Consider the following 18920-nt stretch of genomic DNA (forward strand, 5'->3'; position numbering starts at 1 on the left):
ATGTAAGACCACTTAAACGCTAAAACTAAAACTGTAAATGAACAGAATACAATTGCATTTTTATAAAAAGCAGAACGCATACTACAAATTACAAATTAGGTAATTTGTAGTACGCGTTCTTCTATTTTTTGTAAAAATGCAATTGTATTCTGTTCATTTACAGTTTTAGCGTTTAAGTGGTCTTACATCTTTTACCCTGACGAAGCCAATAGCTATAGTTGGTGAAACTAGTCGGCATAACTTAATATGAAATAAATCTGACCTTAAACCCAAATAGAAGTCAATCTTTCCTATAACACTACTGGTTAACAAAGTACTTGCAGGTAAACTTACTCTAAACTAATCTTTCTCTGTGGCACAACTTCTGTAATATAATACACATACAAGCAAAAATTGCACAGCTCAGAGAACTTGCTTCCTTTTACTTTCAAGATGAAAAATGTTCAAGGGGGTTCATTTATTTCTAACATGATCCCACATCTATCTAAACATCTACTTCATTGCAGATTTTTTTTTTTTTAATGATGTTTGTTTCACCCCCCCCCTCGCTCATCATCTTGTCCTTTATCTCGGTCTCCTGATTTTCTTATAAAAAAATTCTCAACATTAAAAACTAATCAAGAGCTTTCAACTAATCACTCAGTTCTCACATTCACATGATAAGCTCTTTTCTTTATAGTCCAGTTCTAAAATAATTGAAGAAAATTTGGAAAGAGAGACAATTACGAGTCTTAAAAAAGTAACAAACCACCATAACGCTATCTGTTTTCTGTGATTACCTGCTGTCTAATCTGCCTAAAACTGTCATTCAGAAAGGACAACTTAGTGCATGTGTACTTCAGCAATAATCGGATAATTACTGCTGAAATTACTAACAATTAAGAGTTATCCCCTATAACAGTGGTTTCCAAACTGTGAGGTGCATCCCACTATTGAGCACGAGATCCTTTCTGGAGAAGGATGAAGCAATGGTCAATATTACTGACCTTTGCTTCATGCAATATATTATTTGAGCACAATTCCTACACGTACTCAATATTCCATCCACTTATTTCAATACAACACAGCTTTAAAACACTCCATATTTTGAAAAAGTGTGTGCTGAAACACAAGCCAAGCCATCTCAAATTATTTTTATTGTCATCAATACACTATGTTAAAACTTTAAGTTATAATTTTAAAAATAAATATTTCTGCATGCTATTTTACTTTTAGTTTGTTTGAAGTATAATTGTGTATTATCCAAAATCTGTAAGAACATCTTAGTTTTACTAAATTAAAATAAAGGCTAAGAAAACTACATTGTTTTCTGAAGAACATACGGGTGAATGAAAAAGTTTTTTTTTTTTTTTTTGCAAAAAAAGGGGGAGAATCTGTTTAAAAAGTTTGAAAACGACTATCCTATAAGGTCTCTTCAAATCAACAATCTTTTATATGAGGATCAAAAAAACATTATTTGTGTGAATTTTAGTAATATAACAACAGCAAAAAAGTAATTAAATGGCTCTAAATGCAGAATGGTGAAGTTATTTATTTAAGCATCACAAACTAGTGATATTCACTCAAGTACCTAAGCACTTAAACAAAAAAATTATTATTCTCTCATCACAGTAATACCTTCCATTTGAAGATCAGTTCGAGAAGGATAAATAACTTTCAGTTTTCCTTCCCTATCTACAACACGTACTTGTTCCACGACTAACTCATTTTTCTTGATCCCTTCTGTTGCATTTTCTAGTACATCAGGTTCCTTCTCATCTGCCACATCCTGGGTATTTCCAATCCCTAGATTTAGCATTCCTTGAATAAGTGAATCCATCACACTTTTGCATGTCTGCAGATTATTACCAGTTACTTCAAGAAAGATATGATGACTATCTTTTGATATCTTTAAAGAAAAAACAAATGAAATTAATACACCAAGAGTAAAAGTCATTATAATATTATTAAGTGTATTACAGCAGATCCTCTACTCATAGCACCATAATGTCTAAAATAAAAATTAATAAAACAAAATAAGATGCGATAGGATGATCTTGGTTTTGATTACATTAAATGGACCTAAATTCTGCATGCAGTTATGTGATAACAAAGAACAATCAGATAGGTCCAATACATAAAATTGTAAAATTCTCCTATAATAATTTTAGAAGAATAAAAACTTAGCATACTCTTAATTTAGGTTTGCGATTTTATCAAGAACTCTGCAAAATACTGCTTGAAAAACATACTGCATTTGTCTGCTGACGTCATTAATAATCAAACTGAAGTATAGCAATTAAGCTGCAATTATAACTCATATAGATCAGAAAATCTTGAAAAGTTCAGAAGGAAAACTACTGATGGATCAAAATCAGAAGTATTGTTGGGTGCAGTTCACTTACTAGGGAAAGTTTTTATTGACCTGACACAAGCAAATATTATATAGTGCAGTACAAAGATAAAACAACTAAAACACACTGTTACAACAAATTAATAAGGGTCAAAGCTGCATAACTGAGAGGAAATCTCCACATAGCCTTTAAAGGAATGCGGAGAACCAACCAGGGCTTCTGACCTAATGTCCAATCCTCACCTTCTCGTCGTGCACCCTGTTGGGTATCTACCTGGATACTGAATGAACGAGGATGGGCTGGCAATTTGGGATTTAGCCAACCAAATTGCATTCTTATTGGCTTAAGCCAATATAGAAAATGATGGTACAACATGACAAAATTTCATGCCAGCTGGGGCATTGCCTGGTTAAACAAGGCCCCCGTTGTTTTCGCAATGGAACCAGGGCAAACAGTGAAAAGTCAGCTACTGGAACAAATCTGAAAGCACAGCCCAACTCAACATCACTAGAGTTAAAGATCGGTACTATCAACATAAGAAGCCTGAATGTCAAAGAAATGGAGCAAGCTGAGGAATTAGATAAGTACCAGATCGACATAATAGGGGTCATTGAAACAAAAAAGTTGAGATCTTTCTGAACAATAAATACAAAATGTTATATTCAGGAAATGACAATCAAGGAAAAGAAGGAGTATCCATAGTATTCAACACAAAATACAAGGCTAATCTTCTTGAATGACAGGAAGTCTCAAGTAGAGTGATGTGGGCAAATATCAGAATGGGGAATTGGACAATGAGACTTATTAGTGCCTACGTCCCACAGAAGGTTCTACTAAGGTAGATGTGGAGGAATTTTTTGATGCTTTAGAAAAAGCTACGGATATAATGAAAAAGGAAAAGTTGGTCCTTGTTGGGGATCTAAATAGCAGAGTAGGAAATGATTGTCAGACATACAAAATATTTTGGGAAAATTTGGAGAAAAGAGCAAAGCCAATAATAATGGCAAATACCTGTTGAATTTCTGCTTAGCATATGGACTGGTTATTACTAACACCATGTTCCAACATAAAAATGTGCACAAATTCACATGGAGAGAAGAGGCAAGGAATAAGAAAAGTCTCATTGACTATGTTATTGTTGATAGTGATGTTTTCTCCCTTGTGCAGGACACCAGAGTTGGAAATTGGAAGCGATCACTATTTAATCTTGAGCAAGATAAAATTGAATTTAATATTGAAAAGAATAACATGTAAGAAAGTTTTAAAGCGAATAAAAGTTGAGCAGCTCTCAGATGTAAATTATAGACTAAAATACACAAAGATTATTCAGCAAGAGAGGCATATGATGAGGTTGTCTGCAAGGATAGAAAAAGTAGATCTCCGTGGTGGACACGGGAAGTTAAAGAGGCAGTGAAGGAAAAGAAGAAAGCATATAAAAAGTTCCTGGCAAATAAGTCAGCTTTTGCTCTTAGAGAATACAGAGACGAATGTAAGAGAGCAAAACACTATATAAAACTAGCTAAACAAAAGTCATGGGAGGACTTTGGCAAGAATATAGAAAATAAATATCAAGAAGGTGGCAAAATATTCTGGAGGTTGTTGAAGAAGCTTAGAAACGGAGGAAAGAGTGCTGTAAAAGGAGTTAGAGATGATAAAGGTGACATGAAAACAGGAGAAAAAGATATCCTTGAAGTATGGAGTAATTACTTTGAAAAATTGATAAATGAAACAAGAGAGTGATAGCACAGTGGTAACACTCAACAGGCATACAGTCATGAATACATATCCATACTTGAAATAGAAAATGCCATCAAAGGCTTGAAATGTGGAAAGGCAGCAGGAGTAGATGATAATTGACCAGAAATGCTGAAGTATAGTGGTATAAAAGTCTTGCAGTGGCTGTACTGTATAGTTAAACTTGCCTGGACGAGGGACGAATTACTGATGATTGGAGTAGAGCTGTAATTGTACCCATATATAAAAAGGGAATGAGTGTTCCTGGCAAGATCTATGCAAGTATACTTAAAAAATGGTTGAGAAGAATTGTGGAAGAAAAGTTTGGTGAAGAACAAGCTGGATTCAGGCCAAATAGAGGCTGTCAGGATCAGATCTTAACTTTACGACAATTAGTTGAGAAAGCATGAGAATATAACAAAGATCTGTATTTAAGTTTTGTCGATCTGGAAAAGGCATATGCCAAGGTGCCAAGAGAGAAGCTATTCAATATGCTACAGTTATATGGTGTCAATGGGGCATTATATCAAGCAATACTTAGTCTGTATTTGAGTTGTAAGTCGGCAGTTAGAATTGAAGGAAGTACAGGAAGATGGTTTAATGTTAAATATGGTGTGAGACAAGGATATACATTATGAAGGAAAGTGGTATTAAACCTGATATCAAAATTGAAGATGTTAATGTCAGCTCTTTGCTTTATGCAGACGATGTTATACTTCTAAATAAATCTGCTACAAGTCTGCAAGATTCTCTGACTAAATTGAATAACTGTTGTAATAGATATGGTATGAACTTCAGCAATAAAAAGACAAAGACAATTAAAATAGGCAGAATCGTTGAAAATATCAACTGTGTTGTGAATGGAGAACCTGTGGAACAAGTAAAACATTTCGGCTACTTAGGCATGATTTTTAGTGAAGATGGTAAATTAAATATGGAAATAGACAACAGAATCAATAAAGCTGGTATGGTTGGAAGTCAATTGAATAATTCATATGGAATAACAGAGAAATGAGTTGGAACACTAAATTAGCTGTATACAAGACAGTGTTCAAACCAGTTTTAACTTATGGATCTGAGAGCTGGGTCAGAAGTAAAACACTTGACCACAGATATGAGAGTCCTGAGAAAGATTATAGGTGTGAGCAGATGGCATCAATGGCAATATCATCTTAAAAACGAGGATATTAGGAAAGAACTTGACATTGTCGGCATCCAGGAATACGTTAGCAGAGCTAATCTCAGGTGTTATGGTCACTTAAACAGAATGGGTGAGGAAAGATTAGCAAAACAAGTATTCTCTGCCAGGTTGGCAGGAAAACAACCCAGCGGAAGACCAAGATATAGGTACGATAGAAATATAAGATCTGATAATGATAATATTGGAGTCTTGACAAGTAGCAGACTGATTTGGAGGAAAACTGTAGATAGGAAGTTAGTAATGATGTAAATTTTTCATGTAGTACTATCATATCCTGTACACCCCTTGAGGGCATATGTCAGGAATTTGATGATGATTATATCAGGTATTATTTCTTGGAAAATTCCCATGTGACTGCTCTTAAAAACTATTATTTTTATGGCTATTTTGCCTGCTTTCGTTTAGGAGTGCCCCTTTTTTAATGTCATCAGCTTTTTACTCAAGAATTCTTAGGGCATTATAGATGTATTTCAGAGACAAATATATGCAGAATAATAGAGAAAGAAAATTGGCACCTACCTTTTTTGGATGTTGTTGACTGTCTTCTTTCTGTAATGTGCATACTGTAAGGTTGATAAAATTGAAGGGGGTTTAGGAAAAAGTGTGTGTGGGGGTGGGATTGAGGCAATATGGGAGAATTAATTTGAAAAACCCAGGTTTTTTTATATAATATATACATATATTATTTTTGAAGGCGCTTTTTGGAGGGGGAAGGGTTTATGGGAAAAGGGGGCCAGGGAGAGGGTTAACGGGGTGCAAGATGTTTCGACCGGGTGTCATCGTCACTACTCATGGGGGGAAGTGGATGCTATCTCATGTAGACTTGGTGTTTCTGCCTTTGAAGTGCTTGTGTTATCGCCTATTGGTCAGATGTGTGACCTAATTTTTATGTTACTGAGCTTCCAACACCTGGAGATTATGGAGGGTCGGTGGACGTTGATTGAGTTTTCATCTATGGCCATCATTTCAAATATTCTAAGCACTGTTTCATTGTCATGTCTGTCTATTATTATGGCCTTGTCGATTTGCAGGGTATGTTTCTGTTCAAGGGAGTGAACTGCTATTTCTGTTTTCCCTGTACTTTGTATTCTATTTTTCTTTTTGATGTTGCATTTCTTAGTGTTTAAATGTTCTGGACTTCTGTGATTGTAACATCCCTATTCCAGAACATTTAAACACTAAAAAACAAAACATCAAAAAAAAAAAAAAAAAAAAAAAAAAAAAAAAAAAAAAAAATAGAATACAAAGTATAGAGAAAACAGAAATAGCAGTTCACGCCCTTGAACAGAAACATACCCCTGCAAATCGACAAGGCCATAATAATAGACAGACAAGACAACGAAACAATACTTAGAATATCACAAACGATAGCCATAAAAGGTGACGAAAACTCCATCAATGTCCACCGACCATACATAATCTCCGAGTGCTGGAAGCTCCATAACATAAAAATTAGGTCGCCTCTGACCAATAAGCGATAACACAAGCAATTCAAAGGCAGAAACACCAGGCTGACATGACATAGCATCCACTTCCCCCATGAGTTCCGACGACAACACACGGTCGAAACGGCTCGCACCCCATTAACCCTCTCCCTGGCCACCTTTTCCCATAAACCCTTTCCTGAAAAAAAAAAAAAAATTCCCATAAAACCTTTTCCTCAAAAAAAATTTCTATTTTCAGCCCCCTCCAAAAAAACGCCCTTAAAAATAATATATGTATATATTATATAAAAAACCTGGGTTTTTCACATTAATTCTCCCACATTACCTCAAGCTCCCCCCACTTTTTCCTACCCCCCTTTTATCACCCTAACAGCAGAAGGATGCACATCGCAGAAAGAAGACAGCCAACAATATCCAAATAAAAAGGGTATGTGCGAATTTTCTTCCTTTATTATTCTGCATATATTTGTCTGTAAAATACATCTATAATGCCCTAAGAATTCTTGAGTAAAAAAGCCAATGACATTAAAAAAGGGGCACTCCTAAACGAAAGCAGGCAAAATAGCCATAAAAATAATAATTTATATCAAATTTCGATCTGAATCTAGCATATCACCGTCATTGAAATCACAATTCAATAAGGTAGAAACTAACAACAACAATGGATTTCAAACGATATGAGCTGCACACCAGTGTAATGCAGTCCAGTAGATCAGCGCTTCCCAAACTGTGGGCCGTGGCCCCCTGGGGAGGGAGGGGATTAGTTTTATTGAGGGGGGGGCATGAAATAATGAAAACAAATTTAAAATGTTTTAAGACTAAGTGTGCCATGTCAAAGATGTATGTAAGATGCTAAAAATGTAATATTTGCATTTGATTTTTGCAATATTTGCTGTGTATGTTTTGTATTGAATATAAATACAGCAAACCCTCAAATAATGCCTGCCTGATTAGAGCATCATTTTTTTTCGATACCCAAATTCGATTAGTGCATCTGTATTTTTAAGATGTATACATACATCTTAAAAATAAATGTTACAGATTTTAAAAATTTTCGATCTATACATTTTTTATGGCTAACTATTTTAAAAAATCATTCACCAGGATGGAAAATTTAGTTACCGATTTGAAATATTTTACAAAGTTATTTTTTAATGGCATACTACACTATTTCCATATACACTATGTTCCAAATTTACTGCTAAAATTTATATTGTGCAATTGTTTTCCTTACTTTTTCATTTTAAATTATTTTCCTAACCTTTAATCATGAGTAAAAAAATTAGTGAGCAAAAAATTGAAGTGTGAAAATTATTCGAAAAGTAATCTGATTGGAAGAAAAACTTGAAATAATAAAGAAAATGAACAAGGCAAGTCCAGAGCAAAGATAGGACAAGAACACAAAAATGGGCAAATCAACTGCTGAATACAAAGAGAAAGGTAAGGCCGCTTCAAGTTCATCATGCATGCACTCGAAATCAAAGTATTATAATGATAGAATTAGAGAGACTTCTTTTTACATGGATCAAAGATTGTAACCAAAAACAGATCCCACTAAACACTAGCCTTATTAAATCAAAAGCATTATCTCTTTGTAACCTGGAAAGAAAGGGCTATCAATGATGAAAAAGAAGAAGAATTCCAAGTTAGTGCTAGGTGATTTGAGCATTTCAAAAAAAGAGAAATAGCCTACATAATGTTTCTAATCACAGGCGAAGCTGCAAGTGCAGATAAGGAGATATCAAGAGATTTTGAAGAAAATTGTGTAAAAAGGAGACTATTGTGATCAACAAATATTTAACGTCGATGAAACCGGCCTTTTTTTGGAAGCGAATGCCTTCCAAGACTTTTCTGGCCAAATCAGAGAAATCTCAGCATAGTTATGAAGTCGCAAAGTCAAATGAAATTACTGCTAGCAATATGTTTGGAAGCAGATTTTTCCACATTGTGCAAATGATTTTAGAGGCTTTTCAAATGAATCTAATTAATTAAATCTCATTCTGAGAAGTTGAGTGATTCCGACCTGCTAAATTTAGATGCACAGCGGGAGGATCCTGAAGAATATGAAGAAAATTTAATCAAAGACAAGCCCAAAGAGATTTCACAGAAACAATTTTAAAATATTTTTCGCACAATCGAAGTTTTTAAGCAGCAATACTTAGTGGTTGACCCAGGTGAAGAGAGAACCAGTAAAATTTGCAGAAGAGGCAATAGAGCCATACCGTCAGTTGTATCAAAAAAAGAAACAGAATGCCCGTCAAACTACATTAGTTCAATTCTTTGTTAAGAAGCAGAATAATAAATTTATATTCTGAATATGTTTTTACTGTCTTTCAGCTTCATGGTTTTCCTTTAACTAGGCCCTGAGACATATCCTAATTCTTTTATAAAAAAACTTAAGGGTCAAAAAAAAAATCTGAGGAATGAATTATACATTTTCCCATAGGTTATTACATTCGATTAGTGCATTTTCGATTAATGCGCCTATTTTAAAGAACACATTAGGTGAGTTAATCGAGGGATTGCTGCACAATAAATATTATAATAACATGTCTGTATTACGATTTTTTTTCCGATGGGGGCCGTGAAATATTTTAATCTTCCAAGGGGGGGGGGGCCTTTACACCCATAAGTTTGGGAATCACTGCGGTAGATAGTGAGATGTGATTAAAAAACTACTGCTTATAACTAATTAAGAATAAGATTCCACATTTTAGGTAAGGTAAGAGCATTATGGTTCAAGTTTGACAATGTAGTAGTGCTTCAGCACTCTCTTTGAACAAATGCTCAAATATGAACAGCCAGGGCTGTACTTATGCACAGGTGCACAAGGCTCTAGCTGGGGAATTAGAACCCTCCATATGGGTTCAGGGTTCTTAGGAGTAGGCTTATAAGAAAAACTGGGGCCAATTTAAGGGCCCCCCAAACAATAAGGAAGGAACCCCAGAGCATTCTAGTGCCTCGGAAAAAGTGTAAGTACAGCCCTGTGAACAGCAATGGTGAATTAGGTGAGTTTTACACCAGACTCATTACAGGTGATATAAATAAGTGTTCCCATAGTCTCTTCTCAATAGAACATCCTGTTTGTCCACAGCAAAAGAGACGACAATCGCAAGGAAGTTGGCAAAAACCTGGAAGGGATAGAGGAGACTGTTTATCCTTGTTGGAGTAATAAAGAAGTTTGTTGACAGGAAAAAAAATTGTGAGTACTAGATTATATTTTTTTGAGGATCTTCAAAACAGGTTCAGAGATTCCACCAACAAAAGGAATTAGAGCTCTCCATATGACTTCAGCGTTCCTAGGAGTAGGCTCATAAGAATCAAAAATGCATTGAATCTGCCATGGGGAGAAGTCAATCTGTTGCATAATACATTGGATGTTGCCAAGTTCTAGTTTGAAATCATGAGGGATGAAATGGAAAACACGAACTCAATTCAGCAAAGTTTTATGATGCCCATTTTTTGGGAGAGATGATGTGCAGAATTTTACTGTATATAATGACCAGTGAAAGTTGGTTTGCGATAATCATAAGTACTCAGGGTTCTTAATAGTTATATCACTTTCATAGGCTTGATATTAGTTAGGAAAGATGATAAAATATCTTCAGGATGAGGCTAAATGGCAAAAGCATCATTCACATAACATAACCAAAATGATGGTTGAGGTTGTATGGAGGAGAATAGGGTGTCTTCTAGATGCCTAAGACAGGAGAAAGAGAGCTGCCTTGGAAGTCCCTTCAACTTTATTAGTTATAAGCAGGGTGTTTTTTTTTTTTTTTTTTTAAATTTAAAGATCGCATCTTGCTACCTAATGTACCATATCACACTAGCATGCAGCTCATATAATTTGAAATCCATGTTGTTGCTATTCTACCTTATTAACATACCAAAGATATGTTGAATTCAGAATGGAATATCTGATTACCCAATAAAGATTAATTAACTTCTTTGTCAACAAGTTTCAATAGTTCGTGTAGTTGTTTTCTATTATGTCATAGGTGCCATTAAAGATTCGACTCAAATCTTGATTGATTTACAAATCAATAAATGATAATATTAATCATAAAGAATTTAAGAAAATGAAATATAAATCGATGGTTGCAACTTAAAAAATAACACAAACTTACCCTTGTGCCTTCACTGTTTGTAATTGGTGGAAAGGAAATCACCTGCCCACTGCTGTCTACTAAACAAGGATACAGCTGTTTATCTTTCAACAGATACAGGTATCTAAGAATACATAATTAACAAAAAGAAATTTGTAAATATAGTATCTATTATATAACTGATAATATGCCAGTTTTCCACTTGACTCTTTCAAGATTCTCACAACTAATATACTGTAGTATAGTCTAACATTAAGTAAGTGAAAATTGCATTCAAAATTGAAACAAAGACAGCAAACAACATACTAAATGATATTCTGATAAATAGGAAATTAAAACAATTTGGTGCTTAACTTGCACACAGTTTGTTATTTTCTCTGGAATAATTAATTTTTTTTTTCCCATATACAGATTACAGTAAAATTTATATAAGATAAACATAGTACACATTAAAAGGGAAGGTACATGAGCCTTAGTCAGGCGTCACATGCATCCATCCATGTTCACCATTTCAATATGATTCAATCTGTTCTTATGCACAACATACAATAACATTATATTATGATTCTCAAAGCAATCAGAAACAGAAGTAACCATCATAACATTTCCTAATCAATGAAGAAATTTGATAAAGAAAGCATGAGAAAAAAAAAGATTTAGCTTCCATAACTGTTTTAAAACTGGAATAACCTAAGTATGCATACTATTAAAAGAAATCAGAAGACTCATTAAATATGGAATAGCATAATATATAGAAATAAAGATTCTAAAAACCACCACATAACTATAGTAAAGTCAACAAATTATTAATTACAAATATATATATATATATATATAGTGGATTCTGGTTAATTGTGCAGCAATAGCATAATATGACCCAATTAAGCAGCTGCCCCATTAAACGAAGTTGCACATCAAGAGTTTAAAAAGTGTATGCAATAATACAAGTTTATTGCTATGCAATAAATAACAAGTTTTTTTTTTTTATTTATTTATTGTGTTGCAACATTACTGACTTATAAACTTAAACAATTAGCTTTAATAAGGTAAATATTTGCCATAAAAATAATTTCCCCACTTATATAAGGAATAAGCGTGGATACAATTCATAGCAATTAATGACATTTTAGGATTATTTTCTTTTAATGTATTGGCTGCAATTAAACAAAATCAGAATTTCTTAAGAATTAATTATGAGTTGGGATATGAAATTACAATGGAAATCAAGAAAAATTTCACTTGTTCTTAACAGCTGCTAAGGAGGTCAGCACAAAAGTTATTCTTTTATGAGCAATATGGTTTATGGCCAATGTGAACTACACCAGAAAATATGGAGTTTGCATTTGTTGATGGTTGTCTTCAATACTATAATGAAAATGAATATTTTGAAGATGAAATTGAAGCAAAATGTCACACAACATTAGAGGGAAAAAAAAAAAAAAAGAAAAGAAAATTACAAGGATGATACTCCCAAGCTTGAACAAGTGACTACCCAGGAGCTAGAAAATTTATTACTGGAGTATGACTATTTCATGCAGGAAGGCAATATCATATCTGCACTAAATACCTGTTACACGATCTACTGCTTTCACTGATCCACACAGCGTAGTGTATTTATAACACAGGAAACCATCCAATGTGGCATGATAAAATAGCCCTGCTGGTATTACATGTGTTATAAGCACTAAATTTTGAGTCCAGATTATGTAACTTTTCTAACACACCATGTAGTAGAGGTTACCGGCTTGCCCAATTAAATGGCCATTGTGTCCTAAACAAACAAAGTACACTGGTGTTAATTTCTTGAAAGTTTATTTTTCACTAGGTTAGACTATAATAAATTTAGTTTAATCCTTTATCCCAGTGTGAGCAAACCAAGTTTGCACCTGAAAATATCTTCAGGACTGAATATAGTGTTGTACTATCTTACCTGGGTTAGTAGTGCAACACTAGGGCAACTCGTAGCAAAGGTGGAGCAAGATACCAACACTCCTATCCCAGTATCTCCCACATACAGGATAGGAGTGTTGGTAGCTTGCTCCACCTTTGCAACGAGTTGCCTGGTGTTGTACTACTTACCCAGGTAAGATAGTACAACACTATATTCAGTCCTGAAGATATTTTCAGGTGCAAACTTGGTTTGCTCACACTGGGATAAAGGATTAAACTAAATTTATTATAGTCTAACCTAGTGAAAAATAAACTTTCAACATCTTTCTCTAAATCCAGAGTAATTTAATAAAAAAAAGGTGTAAACCTTACGGCAACTTCTATAGGTAAAGATGACTTGCTACTGCTTCTGCCTGGTATCTCCCACTCTGGGCCTGGCTCTCCCACTGAAGAGACCTCAATAAAGGTCGAAACTAGTCTGGGTAGTGGCCAATCCCTTAATGCATAACAGTATACATATTATCCACAAGGAGATGTGTTTTGCATTTTGGGAGATACTGGGATAGGAGTGTTGGTAGCTTGCTCCACCTTTGCTAAGAGTTGCCTGGTGTTGTACTACTTACCCAGGTAAGATAGTACAACACTATATTCAGTCCTGAAGATATTTTCAGCTGCAAACTTGGTTTGCTCACACTGGGATAAAGGATTAAACTAAATTTATGATGTTAATTTCTCATTTTGTTTTTGTTCTTCTAAACTTGTCACAATAAAATAGCTACCTCTCCCATTCTGGGGACCAATTAACCAGAATCTACTGTATATACATACATAATATATATCATCTTCATCAAATTCCTGATATGTACCCTCAAGGGGGGTGTATACAGGATATTATGATAGTACTACATGAAGAACTTACATCATTACTAACTTCCGATCAACAATTTTCCTCCAAGTCAATCTGTTATCGATCAAGACTCCAACATTATCAGATCTTATATCTCTGTCTTCTAAGGCACTTTTTACTGTATCAATCCACCTATATCTTGGCCTTCCTCCTGCCAATCTGGCAGCAAACACTTCTTTTGCTAATCTTTCCTCTCCCATTCTGTTTAAGTGACTATACCACCTGAGATTAGCTCTGCTAATGCATTCCTAGATGCTGACAATGTAGAGTTCTTTCCTAATATCCTCATTTTTAATATGATATTGCTATTGATACCATCTTTCTAAGGACTCTCATATCTACAGTCTCCAGTCTTTGGTCAAGTGTTTTATTTCTAACCCAGCTCTCAGATCCATAAGTTAAAATTGGTTTGAACACTGTCTTGTATACAGCTAATTTACTGTTCTGACTAATTTCTCTCTTATTCCATATGAATTTATTCAGTTGACTTCCTACCATACTGGCTTTGTTGATTCTGTTGTCTATTTCCATATTTAATTTATTAACTTCACTAAAAATTGTGCCTAAGTAGCTGAAATGTTTGACTTGTTCTACAGGTTTTCCACTCATGATTCCGTTGATATTTTCAATGTTTCTGCCTATTTTCATTGTCTGTCTTGTTATTGCTGATTTTTATACAAAATTTATAACAACAGTTTCAGTCAGGGAATCTTGCAGACTTGTACTGCATTTATTTAAAAGTATATTATTGTCTGCATAAAGTAGAGAGCTGAGATTAACATCTCCAATTTTGATATCAGGTTTAATATCAAACCATCTTCCTGTACTTCCTTCAATTCTAACTTCTGACTTACAAATACATAATTAAATAAACAAAATTAAGAAAAGTTATCAGACTGAAAAAGTGCTATCTTCCAAAAAGAAGGTAAACATAGAGTATCAGGTCTATTTAAGTTTGGACAATGAAGTAATATTTCATGAGATTCCTTACAAGAACATTTCATAAGTTAAAGATACCGAGAAATTATATACTTGGTTTAATCCTTTATCCAAGTGTAAGCAAACAAAGTTTGTGCCTTAAATATAATCAGGACTAGGGCAAATCGTATATAGAAGCGAATGACTTCACATCACTTGCCTTAACATCTCCAAGTATCCCATAATGCAAAGCACATATTCTTACAGACATGTATAATACTATGTTATGGGAAGGGTCACTACACAGACTGGTTCTGACCTTTATTGAGATCTCATCAGTGGGAGCTAGACCCAGAGGTGATACTAAGGTTGAAGTAATGCAGGTCATATTTTCATATACAAGTAGCCAAAAGGCGTCATACCTTATTATTAAAATACTCTGGATTAGAGAATTTTGGAAGTTTTTCCACTTGGTTATACTACAAATTGTTGATTTTCTTAACTGTTACCTTCTCAGCATAAGCGGATCTCAGAAAGATGTGGTGGTGACTAACTTCCTTTTTGTATCCTGATATATTTTATTCTGTACTGACCTGAGAAATGGCTAAGTATATGGATGGCCCCTTCAGAAAAGGTTATAGGATGAACGACATAGTAAGAAATTATGGCAAACTATGGAAAATACTAGATCTGATTGATAGTTGGTTGCTGGATGGAAAGGATATCAGCAGTGCATGGGCTGCATTTAAAAAAATACATAAATGATGCAATATCAGAATGCTCCTCTAGAGTTCAAAGAATAAATGGAGAGGAGTAAAATGGATGAGCAATCTTATTAAGCAAGAAATTAAGAAAATATGAAGTGTAAGAAATAAATACCATGTATATAAGGATACACATATTATACCCATCTTCCTATGTTCCAGTTGGTTATGAAAATCGTAAGATGCAAGCAGAAGAGTTTCAATTACTGTACAGAAAACTAAGAAAAGAAATTGACTCTGCAAGCTAAAGACTGAGAACCTATTTTGCTAACAGCTATCAACTTAGTGTATAAGTTGATAGTTGACTGTGCTAAATTCTTCACTGGACGAAAAAACTCAGGTGTATGAGGATGAGGCACTACAGCTGTTGCACAAATTCTGATGTCCCATTAGTCCTTATTGCTGGACAGAATCCAGCAATAAGGACTGATGGGATATCAGAATGGATGCTAAAAGAGTGTCCAGCTAAACTGGCTATTCCTCTGACCATGCTATATAATTTGAGTCTTGCATTAGGGAAGCTTCCACAGGAATGGAAAGAATGTATGGTAATCCAATTGTACAAGGGTAGTGCAAAGACTGATGTATCAAATTATCTACATATTTCTGGACTTGTAACGATTTTGGAAAAAGTTGGTTAGGGCTTGCATAGAGAAATGGGTTGACAGATAATCTATACTTTGTGATGAATAGCATTAGCTTACTAAAGGAAGGTCATGTGTGAGAAAGTTACTGCTGAGTTAGATAAGGAGAATGGATACACCATGATACTTTTGGACACTTTGCTAAGGTTTTTGACAGAATATAGCATGGAAGACTGTTGCACAACTTGGAGAATATGGGATTGGATTATAAAATATTAGTGTGAATATAAGAGGATGGCTGAGTGACATACTAAAATGTGGTATACAGGGAATGTGAGTCTGCAAGATTTAAGATAACCAGTTCTGTATCAGAACAATCCTTGGTTACCTTAAATCTTGCAGACTCACATCAACAGCTATTTGCTAATGATGCAAAGATAGGCAGGATAATTAGGATTCAATTATTGTATATCACAATTCCAGCCTATTCAGATCATTCAGCACTTGCAGAATGATTTGAATAAGCTGGAATTGTGAGCATGTCAAAAAGGCTATTAGTTCAATGAATGAATTTATATGGAATAAGAGAGAAATTAGTCAAAACAATAAACCAACTGTATACAAAGACAGTGTTCAAACTTTTAACTTATTTAAACTTTAGCTGGGTTAGAAATAAAACACTGATATTAAAGACTGGAGACCAGAAATATGATGACAGAAAAATCAGAGGAGAGAGAAAAAAATTGGGGTTAGCTTTTCATTTCTCAAGAAGGAACCATACCATAGAGTGGGATAGAAGCACAATTCCTTACATGGAGGAGGACTTCCGCTCCCGAATTTTTAAGGAGGCCACAACAGTTGCCCGTTGTATACAAAACCTTAACAGAAACCAAGGGCTAGCCTTGCCTGTGATCTGGAAGACTCATCAGATCCTTCAACTCGCCAGAACTGAATTATAGTGCCAACTATAGAACGTTTCTAAATAACAACAAGTGATAGCATCCACACTCTATGCATGTATTGTATGCGCTCTGTTCTTTGATTAATATAATTGGAATCAGTTGATTATAGTTTGTAACAGTTTTTTACTTTTTAGTGCCTTACATCAGTTATGTACCCTGAAGATGCCAACAGTCTTAGTTGGTGAAACTAGTTGGTATAACATAGTTGTTTATTATATGCACTTGATCAATATAATCCCATTAAAAGTATTTCCAGAGGAGAGAGAAATTGGCATTAATGGGAACTCCATTAAAAATGATGATATTAGGAGGAACTTGATTAGCATTTATATCACCTTAGATTAGCAAAGACCATATCATCCTAGTTTAGCAGGACTAATCTAAGGTGGTATGGTCTTTGCTAAATGGTCTATGCTGAATAACTGGGAAGCGACCTCCATGTAGCCTTTTAAGGAATGTGAAGAACCAAAGAGGGTTTCTGACCTAATATCCAATCCTCACATTACCATGGTATGCACCCGCTTAGTAGGTATCTACCTGGATACTGAATGAATGAGAATGGGGTAGCCATTTGGGCTTTAGCCAGTCCAATTATATTCTTAGTGGCTTAAACCAAAATAACATAATGGTACTACATGACAGAACTTCATGCTAGATGAAGCATCACCCAGTTAAACAAGGCCTCTCATTGTTTGTCAGGAAAACAAACCAGGGCAAACAGCCAAAAGTCAGCTAATGGAACACATTCCAATACATCAGCTGGGCTCAAGATTGACATCATAAACATAAGTAGTATCAATTAAAAAACAAATGGAACTAGCAGAAGAACTGGATGAGCACCAGATTGACATATAATAAGTGTTACCAAAACAAAGAAGACAAAAATGGGTGATTTTTCTAAATAACAAATACAAGATGTTATATTCAGGCAATAGCGATTACAGAAAATAAGGAATAACTATGGTACTCTATGGTAAGGAATAACTATGGTAATAACTATCTCATCTTCATCTCATCTTCTGTATACCCTCTTTTACCTTGCGGTGTCGAGGGTCCATTAATCATCAGACCTCAATCCGTTTACAGGATAAGGTGGTCAGCCCTATGCCCCGGTATATCCTATGGCCTGTAGTGTTAAGTTCTCAAGGCCAGTTTGCCTGCTTTGCGGGATGAAAAATCCCAGAATAAACTGAGGAAAAAACCCTGCTGTCCACACCCAAGACTGGCTAACTTGGCTATGGCTGAGGAAGATCCTTCAGCTCCTCATGTCACTGACAGGAATCGAACCTAGGACACTCCTTCCCCAGGCATATGGTTGCGAAGCGCATAGCCACTAGGCTAACTGCGCGGACCTGGTAATAACTAAAAGTATACAATACATTAGCCCTACCAGTCTTAAAGTATGGAAGCAAAATCTGGACAATAAAACAAAAAGACAAACAAAGATTAATAACAGCAGAAATGAAGTTTATGAGAAAAACTGCAAAGTATACCTTATTTGATCACAAAAAAAATGAAGAAATTATAAAAGAATTAAACCAAGAACTAACAGAAAAAATTAAAAAATATAAACATAAATGGATGGAACACATTCAAAGAATGAAAACAGAAAGATTACCAAAACAAGCCACTAGGAAAAAGAAAACCAGGACGTCCTCTTAAACGATGACTTCTAAGGTCAGAACAGGCCATGCTAGGCCTAAATCCTTGATACGCATGATGATGATGAACTATGGTATTCAACAGTAAATACAAGGATAATCTTCCTGAATAGCAAGCAATATCAAGTGAAGTGATGTGGGTAAATACCAGAATGAGGAACTGGACAATGAGATTTATTTGTGCTCAAGGTCCCACAGAAGGTTCTACTAAGGAAGAAGTGAAGGAATTTTTTGAGGCTTTAGAGATGGCAGCTGACACAATGAAAGAGGAAAGTTGGATCTTTTGTAGATCTAAACAGCAGAGTAGAAAATTATTACCAGACATATAGAAATGTTTTGAGAAAATCTGGAGAAAAGAGCAGAGCTAATAATACTAGTAAGACTGCTGGATTTCTGTTCAGGACATGGACTAGTT

General features: G+C 34.8%; 1 protein-coding gene across 1 annotated transcript in view; it reads right to left on the bottom strand.

Moving 5' to 3' along the window:
* Window positions 1-1511: 1511 nt before the first annotated feature.
* Window positions 1512-18920, bottom strand: part of LOC150101748 (leucine-rich repeat-containing protein 47-like) — a 76231-nt gene continuing 58822 nt past the window's right edge. The window contains exons 5-6 of the mRNA XM_090400292.1: window positions 10841-10943; window positions 1512-1888 (exon numbers count right to left, since the gene is read on the bottom strand). Of these exons, the coding sequence (XP_090256418.1) occupies window positions 1595-1888; window positions 10841-10943 (397 nt within the window). The 3' untranslated portion in view covers window positions 1512-1594. The remainder of the gene's footprint in view (window positions 1889-10840; window positions 10944-18920) is intronic.

This window comes from Typopeltis vanoorti, chromosome 11 (assembly GCF_054136105.1).
Source record: "Typopeltis vanoorti isolate ZY-2024b chromosome 11, IOZ_Tvanoo_1.0, whole genome shotgun sequence".
NCBI lineage: Eukaryota > Metazoa > Arthropoda > Arachnida > Uropygi > Thelyphonidae > Typopeltis > Typopeltis vanoorti.